At 39.1% G+C, this 21,378-nt stretch overlaps 1 protein-coding gene across 2 annotated transcripts in view; it reads left to right on the forward strand.

The window, feature by feature from the left end:
• Positions 1 to 21,378, forward strand: part of PMS1 (PMS1 homolog 1, mismatch repair system component) — a 43,630-nt gene that overhangs the window by 4,449 nt on the left and 17,803 nt on the right. For both annotated transcript variants that reach the window (XM_088167777.1, XM_014880938.2), the window contains exons 3-7: positions 1,744 to 1,926; positions 3,830 to 3,932; positions 5,056 to 5,219; positions 16,338 to 16,454; positions 20,199 to 20,321. In XM_088167777.1, coding sequence (XP_088023903.1) covers positions 1,744 to 1,926; positions 3,830 to 3,932; positions 5,056 to 5,219; positions 16,338 to 16,454; positions 20,199 to 20,321 — 690 coding nt within the window. The remainder of the gene's footprint in view (positions 1 to 1,743; positions 1,927 to 3,829; positions 3,933 to 5,055; positions 5,220 to 16,337; positions 16,455 to 20,198; positions 20,322 to 21,378) is intronic.

The raw sequence follows: 21,378 nt of genomic DNA on the forward strand, positions 1-21,378 counted from the left end.
ACATTTCATGGGTTCATAACCTTGGTAAGATTCAGCTCATGGAGGAAGGCGTTACAAAATACAAAGTTTAAGCACTGTAATACTTACATAAAACATGCACAAGTAAAAATGAATAAGATTAGAAGAGAAATAGAGAATCATTTGTGTAACATTTTGATTTAAGACAAATCTCACTTTTCTTAACCAGCTAACTGGTCTGAAAGTAAAAACTAGAATGGAAAATAGGGGTTCATTGTAAAATGCTCAAATCTTTCATTAGCACCTATAGCAGCAGGGTAGAGGGTTTCCTGCCTCTATTTCCTTATGTGTTTTTGTGCTCAGTGAAGGTGTATTGCTTAGTTCTGTTTTGCTGCCCAGTGGAGGTTGTCTCAAACACGAGCAAAAGCATTGTTTTTTCACCTGAAGACAGCTTTTGCACCGTTCATTACAACAGAAAGTGACATGTACCCCTATTTCTGTTGTGTTTTGTGTATTGTGGTTCTGAGCCTACCTCAGAGGCTTTTGATGTTTCCTAAAGCAGATTATGTATGAATGCAGATAGTTTCTTTAGTTACCTTTCTTTTGGTTTTGATTGGGTCATTTTTTTACTTCAAGAAATACTCTTGTGAGTACATTATAGTTTTTCATAACTGTTTTCAGGATAGGCCCAGGTAGGAGAGCAAAGTTTGTTTAATCAATCTGCTTTCAGTGATCAACCATCACATGCTCTGTCCAGCATCAGTGGTGGCAACTGCTGTTTTAAGATACTCTTTCTAAGCAAAACTAGTTTTAAGGTCACCTAGATGTATTACACACTACAGCACTTTTTTTGTGCATTGCATCATAATCTTTTTCAAAGAGCCAGTCTTGCTTCTGTGAAAGAAGCTTAGTTAGTGATCCTGCAGCTCTGATTACTTTCTGTGGTTCTTCCGGGTGCTACTTACTTGTGCAGACTGTAATGTAGCTGGAAAGAATTCTTTGCTGCACTTGTTTGAGATGTTACAGAACCTAAATTTTACCTTTTATTTAGCTGTTGTAAATACCTGGGTTTCAGAGTTTTAGCATATTTATGCTGGTGCTTACTGGAATGACATATTTGAACTGGAATTCAGTAGAATATGCATCGTATGTCTGTAAAGGTGAATCACAAAGATTGAACTTTGCTTCCTTGAAGGCTGTTTTAAAAGAGCCTCTGGGAACCTTTACTTCTTTTTTGTAAAGTACTGTATCTCTTTACAAGCTTTTCTATTACCCTCACCATTCATGCCTTTCCCCTCATTAGAATTTCAGCTTCTGTATATTGAACTTGGAAAACAACTTGGAAAATATGGTGGAATCACATCAGTTAAAATTGAAACTGAAAGTGACATGAAGTAAGGGTCTACTCAATTCAATACACAGAGCTGCATTCAAGTGATTTCAAAAAAATTGATACCAAGTAGGTAAGAGAGATCAAAAGAGGTGAAAAATCTTCAGCTTTCCAGCTATAGATCTCCTTTTGAGCTTAGGTTTTGATGTTTCCAAATCACAGGGTGTTAATTATGTTATTTAATTGGAGAAACCATCACTGTTATCCTAACATGGTGTATTTTTCGTTTTCTTTTTTTTCTTTAGAGACATTTAATGGTTGTTCAATTCCTCCAGGCAAGCAAAACTTCCACTTCTGTATGGATAGTTAGAAGCAGTAACCTTAGCTATTTCAAACTTATGTCTTAATTAATTTGGTTGTTCTACTGCTCCTTTGTGTTTTGTTCTTATTTTTAGGAGAATTATGGGTTTAGCAAAATAGAAGTAAGAGACAATGGCAGTGGAATCAAGGTTGATGATGTTCCAGTTATGGCAATTAAACACTACACCTCAAAAATCAGCTCATCTGAGGATCTTGAAAGGCTGACAACGTATGGTTTCCGTGGGGAAGCTTTGGGATCGATTTGCAGTGTATCAGAGGTGAGCACTTGCTATAAATGTGTAGCCTTTGTGTTACAAATGTTCTTGTCTGTATGTGTTCATGAAAGTTTTATTCTGTGCAAAGAGTTTAAATGTTCCAGCGTCTTGCCAGGATATGCTTGTGTATACTGCCTTTCTCCCCAGCCCCAGAAGCCATGTCATAGGGATTTCTTGTTTGTGTCAGTCCTGCCTTTCTGTCACACAGGTCACAGCAGTGCTCTGTTTGTTTTGCTCAATCAGAACAGTTAACAGATTGTGTTGTATTCTCTTTCTCTTTATATCAAGGACTATCATGTCAAAGAGTTTTATCTGGCTTTGCTATGTGAATTTGGGTAAATCAGGAGAGGAGCAGCAGGTGATGGGCAGAAGAAGTAATTTCAGGGAACTGATGGCCCACATAGCCACCATTCCAGTAACGATTCCTGCCTTGTTATCTAGGTGATCAGCAGTCATGGGATCTTGCTGAGCTCCTTATTGCTCTTTGACATGTATGTGACTGCAATTGCACAAACTTTGTCCCTGTGAGTAAACAGGAACCTGCTACCTGACCTATCTGAGTCTGAGCCGTATGTTTGTGTTAAGAGGATTGGCAGTGTACTGACATTTGCAACTTAACTTGTTGGCTAAAAGTAAATAAATTTATTCAAAACTACCTGAAAAGTGTTCAGGCTGCTAAAGGCACGGCATCTGCCAGATCTCTTGTGCTTTCCCTTTCTGAATTCATGCTGCACCAAGGTCAAGTTTTGGGTTCAAGTCTGCTGAGGATTAGATGGTGCAGGAAGAAGATACCAGTGCCTGTGTCTGATTGGAACTGTCAGCTGTTGGGGTCAGGAGAGATAATATTACAGCTTCACTCCTTGGTACCTTGGGCTGCATTCACATTGCACTAAGCAGGAGTGGGTTGTGTATTTGGATGGAGATTTCCAAAGATGCTTTCAAAAGTGTTGATGTTTTGATAGATGATGACAGACCTCAGTCATTGGTTCCTTCTAATGAGCTCTCAGAGCAGATTGCCTTCTGTTCAGAGCTTCTAATCAGCTCTATGGTACGTTTCATAAGAGATGGGAGGTGGCCTGAGTCTATGAAGTGCTTTAATAGGTATTACTCCTTGTATCAGTAATTATGCTAATTGACACTCCTGGCAGTAATTGTGTTCTGCCTACCCAAACTGCCCTCTGAAATTTCAGTTTGAAGGTACTTTGTTATTGGCCCTTAAGTAGGTCTGCAATACTGTAATCTCCAGTTAATCACTTAGTGTTTTTCTCTCCAGGGGCATGACTGAATGCTGAATGATTCATGGGAGACACTAAAATAAACCAAAATATCCTGAAACTCTGTATGTGTGTTAAACTTGTTCCAGGTGGTTAAAGGGCAGTGGTTCTGTGCCACTGTGTTGGTACCTGAACTCTGATTTATGACTGCTCTTGCTAAAGCAATCTGTGTATTACCTTAATAGCTTACAAAACTTGCTGTGGCTGATGGCCAGATATGTTTAGGTGTGGAAAGATAATATATTGGTTTTTAGAGAGTAGTCTTTAAGTTTGTGGAATCTCACATTAATTTGTTGTAATTTTTCTCACAGAGGGTAAAAGTGCAGAACTGTCAATTGATAAAGTTTATTTAATCTGAGCTAGAATAGAAAATAAAGCTATGTGTGTTGTAGATAGTAGGAATTGCTGTGCTTTGTCAATTAGTGTGATAGAAATGCTTTTGTTTAAATGGCAGGAAACAGGCAGGATATGCAGAATGTTTCTGTGTCTGTATGAAATACCTGTTGAAGAAGAATTTTATAAACTAATTAAATGCAATTATGGTGACTAAATTAACAGTGGTTAGTGTGGTAGCAAAGCTTATCTGAGCTCATTTGTCTGTACCTGATTAAGTTTTTTTAAATTCTCTTCAGGTTTTGGTCACAACAAAGACAGCTGCTGATGATTTCAGCATTCAGTATGCTTTGGATAGCAACGGGCATGTAACCTCCAAAAAGCCTTCCCATCTTGGGCAAGGTAAGCTATCACTATTCTGGTGCTGCAAGGTGACAGATGTATTTTGTGTTTCTCTGAGGCTCTTTCTGATGTTGAAATACCTATTGGTTACTTAAAGCTGAGTATGAAATCTGCAGCTGTAAACGTTTCTTGCCTTGTGTCTGTCAGCTCAGAATGTGTTGTCATAGCATAAGAAATGAAATGTCTTGGAAGTTGTTCTAGATTGTAATTATAAACTCGTTTCTCCTTCTCTGACTCACTTCTTCAAGCTGACAGTGGAAATAAAACCTGTAAAAATTAAATGCTTCAAGTCTGTATATGAAAGATTTCTTCAGGACCAAAGTAATGTTTCTGTATGTAGCAAAATCTGCTTAAAGGTGGAAGATTTGCCCTGCTGCCATACATAGGAATTGCTGGAAGCAGCATGGCTGTAAGACCAGGCAAAGTCACAGTTCTTTTTAACCTGCAGGAAGGGTGTGTACCTAATTTTCACTAAGGATTCTTTTAAAGATTTAGCCTGTATAGTGTTTTCCACAGCCAGAAAGCCTGCAGGTTGCAATGCCTTGTCTTTCGTTGAAATTGTTGAATTGTCTGACATATTTAATGCTTTGCAATATCCCTATGGGCTAGGAATTTATGTGGCTGTGTTGGTAGAAGAATATTCCTATATTCCTTCTCCTACTGTGTAGTGTACCTTGGGCAGAGGTATTTGGCACTTCAGGTACTACCCTAAAGCAAATGCTTGTGAAGGCTCTTAATGAAGCACAGTGTTCCTTTGCCTCCAGATATGTGTGATTAGATTCTAGTCTCTTAATTAATCATTTTGCTAATGAGGGCTTACTTATGCATTGAGAGAGTCCTCAGCTTTATTTAGTGCTGATCATTGGTATTATTAGTGTGTATGAAAGAAAACTTAGTGCTGCAGTCATAATTCTAAATAAAGGAGAAGAGTCAAAATTCTTGAGATACCTTTTTTTGGGGGGGGGTGACTGCTAATTTGGTATATTTCTTTTCATGCTAGTAACCTGATTTAGCACAGCAGCATACAAACATGTTTGTTTAAGTAAAAATAGTTTCCTCAATATCCAATCAGTGATTTGCTTTCAGTGTAATTTCTACTTTATTTTTTATCACCTGCTTGTAGGTACTACAGTAACAGTCCTCAATTTGTTTAAGAATCTTCCTGTAAGAAAGCAGTTTTACTCAACAAATAGAAAATGTAAGGAAGAACTTAAAAAAGTCCAAGATCTACTGACAGCATATGGTATCATAAAACCAGACCTGAGGATAACATTAACACATAATAAGGTAATAATGAGGTTTTTTTCTGTCAGCTCTGTGCAGTTCATGTAGTACTTATATAAAACCTTTCATTCCTAAAACTTTTCTTTCATCATAGCTTTGTTTTGGACTTCCACTTACTTTTTCCTTTCATAGGTGTGTATTTATAATGGCTACAGATTTTGATGTTAAACTCCTAAAACTCAGGCTCAGGTATTTTTATTCTCTTGCAACAGATGCCTGTTTAGATATATGAAGTATAAAAATAATTTTACATGCTAGTGATGAGTAAAGATGGTGATCATGTTTTGCAAAGAAAGAAGTGAGACCATACTAGATCACAAGGCCTGATAAAGTGTTAATCAAAGCCACCTGAAAAATCTTGCAAAACTTACTATTTTAGGCTGTCTATCTGCATAGAAGCTATAGTTCATACAGGCAGCTTGCTGTATTCTGAGTCAAAAGAGCTCAGTACATAACCATGATTTTATTAAAAAGGCTGGAAAGTTTAAAACAATTTGTGTCATTTGTGTAAGAGCAGTAACAGATGTTATAAGAAGCTTTAGCTGAGCTAGTTGTTCTTGGTTTAGACTTGGGAGGATGAACTTGGAGAGGTTACTTTGGCTTCTTTGCATGCTGAGTGGTAATTCTACATCACAGCTACAGAAATGACGTGTCGAGCAGTTTGCCTTAACCTGACCCACGTGGAACATAACAAATTTCATTGGCTGTGCCCAGGCTTTTTTTGAGGGGTAAGCTGTGCTAATGAACTTCCAAGTTGCCACAAAGTAGAGAGTGACATCTTGTGGTCAGATCCCTCAGCAGTTCTGTTTCTGTTCTGAAATAATGCTGTGTGTTGGTATTTGTCCTGCTCATTGAGACTTGATCAGTGCCCCATCAATCAAACATTCACACTACAATTCCTTTTCAGTTGGAATAGGATGAGGCACTGTGTGCTTTTCTGAAATGACAAGAGACTTCCTTTTCTAGACTCGTTGAACATGCTTTGATTGTATTTATGTATGTGTTTTTAAGTGATACTGTGAAAAACTAGAGCTGACTGCAGAATTGGTATTTCAAGGCCGAGAAAGAGTAGCTACTTGCAGTTTTATTTAATTGAGATCACTGAGAATTTGAAACCAGACATCCTGGGGGGTGTCTGCTTCCAAGATTGTATTGAGCTCCTCAACATATTTACTGGTGGTCTTAAATGTTGGTTAATAAAACTAATTTTGTCTTCTTGGTGGTTTGTTTTTGCCCTCTCCAACAAGTTGCAAATGCTGTTTTCTTTATGGTATTTTGATTTCATCCCTTTGATCAGACTATTGAGTATCTTGGGATTTTTTTATTTCTCTGCTTATTTTAATGCAGTGGCAGTAAGGTACAAGAAGGTGATTACATGTATTTTTCCCAAAACTTCCTGCAAAAATGGTGTGAAGAGTGGCATGATAGTTGCCATTGCACACTGGGGTTTTTTTTGTACCTCTCTTATTATCTTCAGAGGTGCATTCTTCAATACCCAATTTGAGGGGTTATATGAATAAAGTTTTATTCCTTTTAATGACAGAGATGGTGCTGGTTTTTTGAACTCTTCATTTTGCACTGCCAGCCTTTTGTTCGTTTTTTTTTTAAATAAGTGAGAAAGTGCTCAAACATTTCATCACAAGAGGTCGCTCAGTAGCTATTGCTGAGACAGGAAAATTAAAGGCTTAAGTAGACAGAAGTGTAGTCTGTGCATGTGGAGATGCTTTAAAATAGTCTGAAAGTTAAAAACTGAACTGAACTTTTAAAAAATTGAATTAATATTCCTGTCTTTCTACTGCCATTGGCATTCTATGCAAAATAAAAAGTCACCCGTTGTATTACACTTTTTTAAAAATTTGAAATTCTGAATTTCCAGTGTGTAGCAACCTGCAGTACATAAATTTACCTTATCACAGAACATGAATGTTCTTTATTTCTTCTGACTTTATATGCTAAATATTGTTGTCATTACAATTATCAATTTGGATCAGAAATGTGTTTTTTCTATGCAGACAGCATATCTGTGCTGTAGTAACACTCTGCTAAATAGTGGTGATTTTTTTTGTGTGTGTCTCTGTTATATTTTTGTTAGAAATGTACTAGGAGAAAGAATCAACTTTATTTTTTATGTAGCTCATAGATGATGTGTTCATTTAAAAGACAAATTGTATATGCAATTATTGAGAGGACTTCTTAGAATCCCAAATTCTTGAGGCTGAGCCAGTACTTTCTGTTGCAATGGAAGAAGATACATGTTGGGAGTACGATCAGGTTCCGGGCCTTAAAAGAGCAAGAAGATAGCAGAGATGAGCTATTACAGAATGAGACAAGGAAAGATGGATTGAAAGACTAGAAAAGATAGTAAGTGAACAAAAGTGTAAATGAAAATATGTTTCAAGGATGTTTTCTAAATAAATCACAAAATTAGTACTTTTGGGAAAAAAAGCTGCACCAGAAAACAAGATCAAAAACAACCCTCCCCCAGAAAAACCAAATCTCCCCCAGTTTTAGAGTCCTGTATTTTATATGAGGTTGAAGGAGAATGCTGGGTTGGATGGGGTTTAAGCAGCTGGTCTTGAGAAAGGTGCCCATGGCTGGGGAGGTTGAACCAGATGATCTGCAAGGTTCTTTTCGACCCAAACCATTCTATGATTCTGTGAAAGCCTAGCCCTGGCATGCTGGGGAAGAACTTAGTCAGGCTGAAGCTGTCACAAAGTATCTGAGGTTTGGCATCTGAAAATGGTTGCCTGATTGGTTCCAGCAGAAACTTATTTTGGCAAGGCAGGCCTCTTATTGAGCTGTTGAAGTATAGATGGTTTTAGGATGCATACTACATTGCATGTTCAATTTCCACCATGTTTGATTGTTTTTCTCTAAAGGTGTATGTCTTATGCTTTTGAATGAAATTTCCAGAATTTTTTCCTTCTTCCTGCATTTCATGTCTGTGTTAGTTTGAAAAGTACTGATTGCCATTAAGTGTGGTTCTTCACAGAAAAGAAATCAGACAATCCTCTTCCAGCCTTTGGTTGATTTTTAGTGGGTAAGAAAATAGATATTCTCTATTCCTCCTAAGATTTATATATTGTGGACTCTCCACCAGTGGCTTTCCCAGATGGGAAACAATTGCTCTTTCTGCTCAGAATGTTTTGTTTGCATTAGCAATAAATAATGAATCACTTTGCAGATCAACCCTTGAGGTACTATTGCTATTTTGACAACTTGGATTAGCTAGTGCTCCTTCTTTTTATGAAGGTTTATCCTGCCAAGACATTCTTTGAATACTGATAATGTTGATCCTCTTGCCAGTATGGTTATGTTAGAAAGAGGTATTTTTCTTCTTTCATCACCATGTTCCTTGAAAGCATATTGAATAATGAGACAGCCAAATGGAAATAATTTACATGAGTATTCAGCAAGTTTATTTAAAGTTAATGTTATCTGAAGGCGTGCTAAGAACATTTCAAAGTCAGCTACTGCTTAAACTGCCTCAAACCCTTCAGCCCCAAATGCTGTGTTCTAGCAACCTGTGAGCTCTGGCTGTGTTTTACCCAAGGTGGTAAAACACAGCTTTTAGTAGCTCCAGTTCTTCTCTGGAGCTGCAGTTTACACATTCTTCTCTGTTTAATACCAGTAGCTCTCGGCTCAGTCTCTACAAACCATTGATGTTGAAGAAATGCCCTTCTGTTTTGTAAGAGTGATGATCTGGAATGCTTTAATTCTGTTTCAGTTGCCTTTATTCCACAAAAGCCAAAATGAGCAAGGACTCACAGTAACTATACCTATTTTAACAATATCAGATATAGTAGAGCCAAAAAAATTTCAGCAACAGATGGTTTAGATGGTGCCTATCAGTAGGTCACACTGTGCACAACTGGTCCCACGTCTTGTGCAAAGTACAGATGGGCCATAAGTAGGCTCAGTAAATTTTCCAGTTCTTGTTGAGGAAAACTTGGCATAAGTGAATATTTTTTTCCAGTGTTTTTTTCACACATAACATTTTGAAGCTTGGTCACACGCAGTTCTGCCTAGAACTGTTTCTTAAGGGAGTCATGAGTCAGAACTTTTGGATGCAAAGTCCATTTAAAAAGTCTTGTAATAACTGTGGGTAGTATTCTTCCCCAAACCCCCTTTCATTGGTGGTGTTGACTTAAAGGATGCCACCTTTATGTTTTCTTTACACTAAGTCTCCTCTATTTTCCAAAGTTGCATAATCTTAACTAACAGTTTGTACGAAATAATCAAAATCCAGGGTTTTTCTGTGTGTCCCTGTCCTCTGTAATAAGTGTAGAATTTTTGAGATTGTGTTAGCCATTATTAAAAATCACTATTTTTAATAATGTCAATATACTTTGCATTCATTCATTGTGTTTCCAAACTCTGCAGTAGCTGCCTGTTCAAAAGAAATGTGAATTGAATAGAAATAGCAGCACATAAACTGTATCTTGAGTTAGAAAAGTTACTCTGTTTAATGTAATGATGATGAATGAAATCCCTCCCTAATATACGTGTCTTAAAATATTAAGAGGAATTATGATTAAGAATCTGCAGTGCTCTGCCACCAACATGCTTCCATGCTAACCTGGAATACAGCTCAGTCTTTGCTGCTATTCGTTGTTCAGTGGCTTTGCTGAGAAAGCCAAACAGAGAGTTAATTATGGTGTTTTTTTGTGCTGAGGACACCTGTCCACTAGGAAATGCGCTGAGACCCTCAACTCAATTTACATCAGCCAGAGAACAGCTGCCAGATGGTAACTACTTTTGGTCACTACCAACCTGGTTGAATTTGAACTGGTGACCCAGAGGTGAAATGCTTTATATCCTATTACTAATTCCTTGAGGTTTCCAGTTTCTCATCCATCACTTTTTTCAAATGACAGCACAGTATATGTCAAAAATCTCAAAACAATTACTGTTTCACATATGCAGTGTGTGTTGTGCTGAATCTGAGATGTGCCATTGCAAGGCTTTTGCACTCACACTGTCAGTTTAAATAGGTTAGTGGAAAAAAAGGATGTTTCCAAAGCCACATGGGAATTTTCCCTCTTCTTTAGCAATGTACTTTGTCACTGTTTTATATGTTAATTTTGTTATCTGCTGTTTTACAAAAGGCTTTTAAACCTCCTTTTATTTAAGTAGAATTCACTGTAATGCTGTACATTTTCTGAATCACAATTTTGGATTGGAAACCAGGTTTTGACAGTAGTTTGATTGTTTACGAGGATTTATTTATTTTTTCCTCTGGCTAGGGAAGTGGAATTTAATAGAATCTTAGAGTATCTTGAGTTGGAAGGGGCCCACAGGGATCATTGAGTCCAACTGCTGGCCCTGCACAGGACACCCCAGGAATCCCACCATGTGCCTGAGAGCGTTGTCCAAATGCTTCTGGAACTCTGTCATGCTTGGTGCTGTGACCACTGGCCTGGGGAGTCTGTTTCAGTGCCCAACCACCCTCTAGGGGAAAGAACCTTTTCACAGAATCAGAGAATCATTAAGGCTGGAAAGACCTCCAAGAGCATCAGGACCAACCTTTGACCAAATACCACCATGCCCACTAAACCACATTGTGAAGTGCCATGTCTGCTCAGTGTTTGAACACTTCCAGACTCCACCACTTCCCAGGGGAGCCTGTTACAATATATAACCATTCTTGCAGTGAGGAAATTCTTCATAACACCTAGCCTGGTCCTCCCTGGTGCACCTTGAGGCCATTTCCCCTTGTCCTGTTGCTGGTTGCCTGGGAGAAGAGCCTGACCCCTACCTGGCTATGACCTCCTGTGAGGTAGTGAGTGATAAAATCGCCTCTGAGCCTCCTTTTCTCCCCAGCTCCCTCAGGCTTTCCTCATCACACTTGTGTTCCAGCTTCATTGCCCTTCTCTGGACACACTCCAGCACCTCCATGTCTTTTTCATAGTGAGGGGCCCAAGATTGCACACAGGACTTGGGATATGACCTCACCAGTGCTGAGTACAGAAAGACAATCACTGCCCTGGTCCTGCTGGCTACACTGTTCCTGATAGAGGGCAGGATGCCTCTCGTCTTCTTGGCCATCTGGGCACACACACTGGCTCATGTTCAGCTGCAGTCAGCCAGCACCCCCAGGTCCTTTTCCAGTGGGCACCTTAATAACCACTCTTCCCTCAGCCTGTAGTGCTTCAGGGGGCTGTTGTGATCCAAGTTCAGGACCTGGCATGTCATCTTGTTGACCTCCACACCGCTGGCCTTGGCCCATCAATTCAGCTTGTCCAGATCCCTCTGGAGGAGAGGAAGGCTCTGCCCTCCAGCAGATCAGCACTCCCACCCAACTTGATGTTGCCTTCAAACTGACTGAGGGTACACTCAGTTCCCTTCTCCAGATCATTGGTAAAGGTGTTAAAGATGATACTGAGCCCTGGAGAACACCAGTAGTGACCAGTTGCCAACTGCATTTCATTCCATTCACCAGCACTCTCTGGGCTTGGCCATCCAGACAGAGTACATCCAAAAAGAGTGCACCTGTCCAAGTCATGGGCTTTCAGTTTTTCCAGGAGAACGCTATGGGAGACAGTGTCCAGAACTTTACTGAAGTTTAGGTTACATCTGCAGCCTTCCCCTCATCCACTATGGGTCACCTGGAGAGGAGATCAGGTGGCCGAACATGTGTGATTAAAGCAGTCAAAAAGCATATGACTCCCAGTAGTCTTTGGAATTCTTGAAAGGTTTTAAAGACAGGTGTTACCAGATGAAGATCCTTGGCTCCTTGTAATATCTGTTAGCTCCTCTCCTAATTTACCTCCTAACTCCCAAATCCAAGTGTTTCTCCACTGTGCCATGCTCAAGGAAGTCTTTTCATTGAGAGGGTGCTCTCATGTCTTGAAAGGGAAATCTGAGAAGGGAATACACTGGACTTTGTAGAATGAGCAGTACTGTGGAATATGACTGTATTTCAGCAAATCCCCTTGATAGCTCTAAGATCTGATGCCCATGGGATAGACAGGTATGTGGCTGCATCTGATGAGGGGAAAAATGGTGCCCTGAGTTTCTCTACTGTATATCTCCACTGGTAATTGTTCCAGCATCATGTACAAAATGGGGGGGGCAACTGATTCCTTAGGGGTGAGTATAAAATATATAGGAAAATAATTTATTAGTTGCTTAATTTTTTAATAAGATTAATTGAAAAATTGTTGAGATTTCTGTTTTCAAGGGCAGTTTATGTAAGAGTTCTCTTTTAGTAAGGTAACTTACCATCGGTTTTAAAACAGGACAAAACTTAAGGTGTGGAGCTGAAAAAGAGCAGTGCTTATCGAGGCTGGCATTCTAAAGAATGTGGTGAAGACTTTATATTGATCAGTTTTGATCTTAGCAGGTAGGTTTCCTTTCACTGCAGAGAATGTGCCAGCCCTTGGAACTGGGTGTCTGTGCATCATTTAAGATTAAGAGCTTATAGACATTGGACTGGATGATGTGGTTTAGTTTCCCTTGGGCTCAGTTCAAACTTGGGATATTGCTGCCTAGTTTTGTTCCTGTTTGTGTACTCTCTTAACAGGTAGGCAGCAATGCTTTCAGTTAAAGCCTAACAGACTATTAGGTTTTAAGTCAAGAAGCTAAGGAACATACTGGCCCAAAGAGTTGTGTGCAGTGAGATCTCAGATGCCAGGGTGGCAGGATTTTTGAAGCATGTAGCACAAAACTAGAGAGACTGTGAAATGCAGTTCTCTTTTAAGGAGCTAACTCAACTTACGTTACCAGTCTACAGCTCATGTAAAACTGCTTGCTCAACTAGACTTTTACACCCTCAAACTTTATTACAGGGTGGACAATATGACTGTCATAAAATAAATAAAGAAAATAGGTGAGGTTTGGGTACTAAAAGTCTACTTTAAATGCACTGCCATTATGTAGTAATAAGGTAAATGGAATGAGTGGATTTAGCTCATGGCATCATAATTGTGCTGAAGTAGCTACAGTCGGAAACAGCATCCAGTCCCAGCTCTAATTAAGATTTTACTTTTATGTGGGATTGCAAATCATTGTAGCTGCTGGTAGAAATTCTGAAAGATGAAGGCTAGTTAGGTATGCAGAGCAGCTGCTTTTTTTTTCCCTCTGTTCTTCCTTGGGATCTTTGAAGAAACAAGTACTGAGCAGCTCTTAATTCTCTGTAGTGCTATATAGCAGAGACCCCAGTGGGAAGAGGTTGCACACTGTTTCTCCACACTTGACACATTTTTCAAGCAATCCTTCTGCACTGTATGTGTTCATCCTGAAATACAGGTGCCTAGTCCTTGTGTGCATGGAGTCATACAATCATTTAGGTTGAAATGTACATTGGCATCCTCCACAAAAGTATGCCTGTGTCCTAGGGCTGCATGGGGTGGAGAAACAGGTACACACAGACACACGTGTATTTATCTTCTGCATATGTGCAATAGATTTTATATGTTATGACATTTTGTAAGATCTGGATCGTGCAATCCCCTTCAATGAAACAGAGAGGTGGAATATATTTGGCTAGCTCTTGCAGAACCCAAGATGGGCCATATGTAATAATATATCTTTGAGTAGGCTGTTTCTGCAGCGTCATCATACTGACTAGAATCAGATTCTTCCTTGGCTCATCCTGGACACCCGCTTTATATGACCTAGAAAAAAAATATGGGGGGTGTGTGAGGGGTGTATTTTTAGCTAAACTAAAGGGTATAAGCAAGGTTAAAAAAATAGGGTATTGCAGGAACACTCATGGCAACACTTTCCAAAATAAATGAAATGGAAGAGGCTTTTTTTCTCTGATTTTTTTTTAATGCCTGTTGATACATCTGGGGAATCTAGAAAAATAATTTTCTGTAAATTAGCAGCTTTTCCTATATTGTTGCTTCGTAATGTGCAGTCAGAGCTAAAAATGAATATACACTCTATTGTGTCTTTATATAGTATAGAAATTTAGGAGCTGCGTCGCCTCTTTAGTTTGTGGCTTTAATTCAACCTACAGTGGTAACTATTCCCTAAAATTCTGTCTGTAGTACTGAGTATAAGTATCTGGTGGGTATATGACTATTTAAAAAAACTAATCTGAACCAATTATAGTATCTACTTTTAGTAAGTTTGCATTTAATAAGTTCTCATTTTCCACAGCTTTCTTGAAATCACCTTACTGAAGTGATTTTTTTCACAGTTCTGAGTATCACCCATTCTAGGAGGTCAAGCTGTGTAATAAGCTTGCATTAATCAGCAGCTAAGATTATATCTGTACCTGCAGCATCACACTAAAATAAACAGCATAATGTTTATATTAGTCATGTAACAAGTGTCTTTCTCAGTTTGGTCACATGCATTTAATTTAAAATATATCCAGTAAAGAAAAAAATCACTTGGCACTTTCTGTTTCCATTTTAAGTAATCAATTTTAAAATAGAAGCAGTACAGGATATGTTTTATAAGAGGAGCTATAAAGAAGAGGACAGATTCTTTCATCACTCCAGAATGTCTTTGAGGAGGCTTAGAGCAGGTGTAGAGGACAGAGGCTGAGAGGCAGCCCCAGGCTGTCCTTCACCTCTGCCTGCTCTGGAGCACGGGGGGACTCCCTGACAGAGCTGTGGACACCCAGCTTGTGGCTCTGCTTCTCCCCTTTTTTCTCCATCTCCCCTTTTTCTGTTTGTTGCCCCCCTGATGTAAATTGTGGTTGATGTTTGAGTTTCACCTCGCTGTAGAATAATCGAGCTGTGATGCAGCGTGTGCAAGGGACTGTCAGGCTGCTCAATAGGAGATGAACTACATTCAGGCAGGACTAAAAAGTCCCACTTCACAAATGCTGCAGAATGTATGTGGAACTGGAAAATTAAAGATTTGGGAAATAGTTTAGGGTCAACAGTCTCAAAGCTTTACAGTTCCACCTGTCCTGTAGAAAGGGAATATCATGTTCCAAGAGAACTGTGTTCTTCTGTGGAATTCACCCCTGAAGGGCAGCAAATACTCCACTGGACAGGTGGAATTTTAAGGCTATGTATAGCATTTCTTGAGATGGATGTTTGTGTATTTTTTTGCTCTCTCACCATCCTTTCACTTAACAGCCTGTGCTTGAAGTAGTACCTACTGAGGGTATAAATTTTAATAGCACCATAACATCCAACTGAAAAATGCAACATGTTGCATTATTTTTCCCTTTGTATTTAAAGGTTGCACATTGAATACACTCAGGCAGCTAACAGTGTCAAAAATGAAGTGGACCTGAGTGTAGCAGTCTCAGTTGCCTAGAAGCAGAAAACCAACCAAGGATAACATTTTTATCAACATTGTTGATACATAGCAATGAAAGCAGATTCAGAATTAAATTTGTGAGTATTTGGCATAGGTCTTCTCATTAGTGATAAACAAAATTTCATCTCCCAAAGTAGCTAATACCTTCTGTATGCATAAGTGGACTTGACAAGTAACTTCTGTTGTAAGTTGCAGTTCATATTGCCTTACTGTATTTATTAAGTCTTTGTAATAATATTTCAAGACATGTAGCTAATACAGCAGATGGTCCTTCATCCTTTCAACTTGTACAGTTTTCATTAGACAAAAAACTTCATTTCTAATATATAGTTCCTTAGAAACTGATTTTCTTTCTAAATGGCAGGCGTGTCACAGGCCTAAAGTATCCAGGTGAGAGCTATGAGTGGACACCTAATAGCCTGATCTCTACCAAAGCAACCTCTTTGGTATAAGTAACTTAAGCATTGCAGTGTCCACCTTCAAATATTGACCAGCCTGTGAGAGACATGTCATAAATTCTCACTTTAACTGCTCAGGAAAAGCACAAAGCCCACTGCTGTATATCTAAGAGGAGAAGTAATATTTGTATTGATTCCATTTTAACAGTTGCCCTCAGGTGCAGAAGTCCATAATAGCCACAAAACATGCATGAATACAAGCTTTTCTTAGTTTTCCAATTGCTGTGTGTCTCAATAAGTAATACAATATGAGAAGATGTGTCAGAAGGTATCATATTGAGTCTGTTAACACTGAAAGTTGTGATTTTCAGAGGGTCAAGGTACAGAATGTTACATATACAGTGTGTGTGCAGTTGCATATGCATGTTCATAGACATGACATGAGTTCAACAAATATAATGTCAAAAATTTGACTCTGTGCCATTTGTTTCAGGCAGTTATTTGGCAGAAGACCAGGGTATCAGATCACAAAATGGCCTGTATGTCAGTTCTGGGAACAGCCGTTATGAGCAGTATGGTACCTTTTCAACATGGCTGCGAATATCCTGAGGTGAGTTTAAACTTCCTTCTCCCAAATTCACTTCAGGTCTGTCAATGAAAGAGAGTTAAAGAAGTACCCAAGTAGAAGGAGATTCAAAAAAGATGATGTATCTCCAGATTGACATCTGATTAATGCATTTGATTCTATTACTGTCCTCTCCGTAAAATTAATTGGTTTGGTGATTGAAAATCCACTCCAAGAATCACCTCGTCAGGACTCATGTGGCACTGATCAAATGGCAGTAAAAACAGTTGTGATGACAAATGCAGAATTGCTGATTGCTCAGAGCTGTCTCAGTTGGGATTCCTGGCCTACAGGCAGGTTGTGCTTTGATTAATACCTTAGCATTTAAATGGTTCTCATCTTCGTGGCCTCTCAGCCTTGTACCCTAAAGAGTATCCCCTCAATTTCAGTGGGGGCACCTGAGCAGCAAAAGAAACACATACTTAGAAGGGCAAGTTATGCAAAATTTCCACCATACACATATTTCAATGAAGTATTTACTGGTTTTCAGAAAATTCTGTGTTCCTGGCTTCTTTTGCCCATTCTGAAAATGAGGGAATTCCCCATTATACCCTACTCTGTCTAATGTTTTCAAAAATGTTTTACTCTGCTTCCATTTTTGTTGGAGACATTTTTATTAAAGGGGAATCTTGCTGCCTTGGAACCTTCTAAGCTGCATTTTCCTCTAGCACATAGTAATAAACCTTGACAGGATGAGATGAATCACTGTAAAGTCACAATGGCTCTTAGACAACAACTTACCAATGCTGCATTCAGCATGGTGCTTAATAATATTAGCATATAATAATATTATTAGCATCATTATTATTATTATATAATTCAGACTTTAAAGTCTCACTGTATATGTACTGCTTAATAGCATTATTCAGACTTAAATCTAGAGTTTGCCAGAATACTTTTATAAATGCAGTAAAATGAGGGGGACCAAAACAAAATCACTTCCTGTACTTTACAAAGTTTTAGTTGTTTATGTCTGAACAGAACATCCAGAGCTATTCTTACCTGAATGTAGTTTGGATGTGCCCAGGATAAGTGCAGGGGGCTCCAAAGGGAAGATAAGGGGGTATTTAGAAGGGACTAGCTTGGAGGAGGCACTTAGGTTCTCACATTACTTCTCTGCTATATCGTGAGGCATCCATATTCCTTGAATAGAAGTTGGGGAACATTCCATCTCTCTCTCTGTCTCTAAATAGTGTGTAAAATACCATGTGCATCATTTATAGGTGTATAAGTGATCCATGCATAATGTCGACGTTCAAAACTGTGGACATTTCTAAACTAGGCAGCCAAACACTACGAAGTGACACAGTTAAGTTGCCTGTGTAACCATTTTTTCCTCCCTTATGTGCAGGTATTTGTACAGGTATTTAAGGGCAAGGCATATATTGCTTTTTTCCTTCCCATTCAGTCTGTGTCTCATTTGCTATACAAACCAGAGGGCAGCTCTCTAATTCTTGTAACTCCTGTTTGTTCATTGTGTAGCTTCATGCTCTTCTGCTGCAAAGTCTACTCTGAAGACAAAACTAATCTTGCTGTTCCTTACTGCAGAGTTAAAACTTCTTCAGGTGATTCAGGGATTTTGAAGACTGGCCTTCTTGAAAACATCTCCATTATGAGCACTGAATGAAACAGGAGCACATTTCAAATTAGCTTTGAAGCATGCAAACTCAGGAGCTATTTGTCAAATAAAAAGAAAACCAAGATAATAAAGAACTGACATAACTTTTTACAAGTACAAGACAGTATTTGCACTTTTCAGATCCCCAGTCTTGTTAATGGATAGATTTATTTAGGCTGAAAACTTTCACACAGGAAATTTCCCTAGTGTCTTCTTTTCCTATAAAGGTTAAGTTTAGCAGCTACATGTGCCACTGGGAGAAAGACAAGTAAAAAAGAGAGGCATTCTGCTGTCCACCCATCACAGATATATTTTAATGCATATATAAGTTGTGGTTTTTATTAAAGTATTAATTTTGAAAACAGTTGATCTAGTATGAAATCAAAGTTCCATTAGTATTTTTCAGTCTCAGTAATTTTGTCTTCATACACCTTCATGCATGAAAATTCTACTAAAACTAGTATTATAAATTGTAGATAACTTTTAATGAGCATACTGATATTCTACATGGCTGTAAATAGTAACAGCAGTCAGCCATTTCTAAATCTGGCAACTTGTTAAATGAGTTATTTAGAGACTTTCAGTTTTGCATAAATGTTTTCTGTATATGAAAGTATTGTTTGAAGTGAAAGACTTGGACAAATATTTGTGAATTAGAAAAAGAGCTTGAAGCACAGAGGAAGAGCATTGAGGGAGGATGTGCTAAAGTTGCAGAATAAAATCTAGAAGTGCTGCATGTTGTTTTCTGATAATCATCCAAGAGATACTTGACACCTCTTTAATTTGACCAGTGGTGTTTGGTTCTGTGCGACGTTGCTGACCAGAACACGCCAGCTTTAGCACAGAATGCTTGGTACAAGGTCAGGAGGGAATAAGGGAGCACATGAGCAGATAGCTGCGTGACGTACATGAATGGGAAGGATAGGCCAAATCCCATGGATCTAAATTCCATTTCAAATGCATGATAATTTGGATTTTAGTAAATACAAGGGGTTCTGCCAAAAGCAGAGCTTATGAGGACTCGTTTCTGTGTTCAGTGATCCACCCTGCTACCAGAACATTCTTCGGACTTTCTCATATTTCCGAAATTTTCATCCTCATGCTGCCCTAGTGTTCTTTCACCTGTTAGTTTGGGCAGGTGGAGGAGGGCAATCTGTGGGGCAGGATATGGGCTGCCCAGGATGTCAATTCTTGCATGCTGCTAGTTCCTGGCTTTTGAAAAGTTGCAATTGCTTTTTCTTTAGTAAGGTCATTATCTTGAGGCTGTTCTCTCCAAACAGCTGTCAGTTATCACAGGAATTGTGGAAATACACGTTTGGGATTTCTGCTTCTTTATCAGACTGATTTGAAATCCATCCAGTGGTTTCAAAATTGCTTAGTGGGGGAGAGGGGGAAGAGATGGGACAAGCAGCACAAGCCATCGGCCTTATTTTGACCTGAAGAACCTTTTAAAGAATCTCAACAGAAAAATCTTAAAACTTGGAGATCGTGTTAGGTACACAAATCATGTGCTGTTTCCAAGGCTCCCTGGCAGTGCTGTGCTCACAGGTTCTGCTGCAGCCTGTGAATCGTGGGTGCTCAGCACTTGAGAGTCAGATGATTTGGATACAGGTGGCGTAGGTAAATTTAGGTGCCCTGAATAAATGCCCTGTGACAGGCTATTTAAGGTGCTCTGTACATAGAAAGGGAGGGATTGTGTGTTTCGGGCTTTCCCTGTGGGGGTGATTCACTGCTGCCCTTGCCAGGTTGGGCAGTGCTCTGTGCCATTGGCTTGGACAGGACTTACATTGGCAACCCCACAGTCAGCAAGCCAAGAGCTGCTGGCCTGGCTCTCCACAGCCTCAGATCCAGACAGCGTCCTGCTGCAACTGCCAGTCCAAATGGGAAATATGTCAGTAAATTGATCAAGCAAAATAGATACAAACCCATCTTTCTCAGCCTCTTTTTTCTCTAACTGCCTTTATCTTTGTATATTGTGACTATCAAGAAGCAGTGCATGCATTTGAATTACTTGGAATCCTATACTCTTGTTTTACTATCTCACCTCTATAAAAAAAACCATGTTGGGTTCTTTAAAAGACTTTTGCACTGTATTTGTTTTATCATTGCAGATAAACCTTTCTGGATTTCTCCCAAAAGCTGAGTCAGACAGTTCTTTGACAAGCCTTTCAAGTTCAGAAAGGAGTTTCATTTTTATAAATAATCGTCCAGTTATTCAAAAGGAAATACTGAAGGTAACATCCTCTAGCTTTTAATTAAAGGAATAGAAATGTGATTTCTTTGAGGACAGAGATACCTAAGCAATCTACAACTTTTCCCCCCCATTAAATAATTAAGAGTATTTTACAAGTGAAGATACTAGCATTTACAACAGAAAGCCCTTCCACAAGTCTGACACTACTGGTGCCTCAGTTCTATTCCATTTGCTGCACTCAGACCAAAGAGCTGGAAGTTGTGTTTTTGACTGTCTAAGAAAAGTAATTTCAAATGCTGTATGCAAGACACCAGAATAGTTGATTCTTTGTATTAGCCTGTAGAACTCACCTGTGCAATTTCCTGTAAGGGAACTTTCTGTAGTTTCTTGTAAGAGAATTCTGTAAAATAGTTTCGATTTTGTCCACTTCCAGCTGTGGGCTTATCAAGCAAACACCCATGCTTTCCCTTTAAATTTGTGTATGCATTGGGTAGAAATGAAAGTGATAGTGCAGCAGCATTGGCTGCAGCTAGGCATTGTGTAGGCAGAATTTGATACTCTTGGGTTTCTCTCACTACTGAACCTTGCAGCACTTCACTTGGAGCAGCCTTGCTGTCCTAATCCTTGTCATCACTGGGGAAGAAAGTCATGCTCATGCCAAAGTGTTCCTGCAGGTTTTAAAGTGGACACAACGGTAGTTTTCACTTGGCAGGCAGAGCTGTGTAGATGTAAACCCTGAACTTATGTTGGTATGTTAAATGCTGAATAAGGGTAATCCACCTCCATGCATTATTTGATGTGCATGGCTCTTCTGGGAGTTCAAAGCTTATCTTGAATCCCATGACAGAGATGGTTCATTACTAAGAGCTGGGAAGCCTGGATTCAAGGTGGAATTTAGCATACAAAGTAAAAATACAGTGCCCTGCATGGAAAATAGGCTATATATCACTTTTACCTCCATGCTATGAAGGCATGGAAACCACGAGGAACTGCCCTTTTAGTGATTATTCTGGCTTACATGTATGTGAGGACCTTTTAAGCATTTCTTTAACTTGAAAAACTGTCAAAACCAACAGACCAGTTATGCTTTTATAATG

Source organism: Sturnus vulgaris, chromosome 7, assembly GCF_052056855.1.
Source record: "Sturnus vulgaris isolate bStuVul1 chromosome 7, bStuVul1.hap1, whole genome shotgun sequence".
NCBI lineage: Eukaryota > Metazoa > Chordata > Aves > Passeriformes > Sturnidae > Sturnus > Sturnus vulgaris.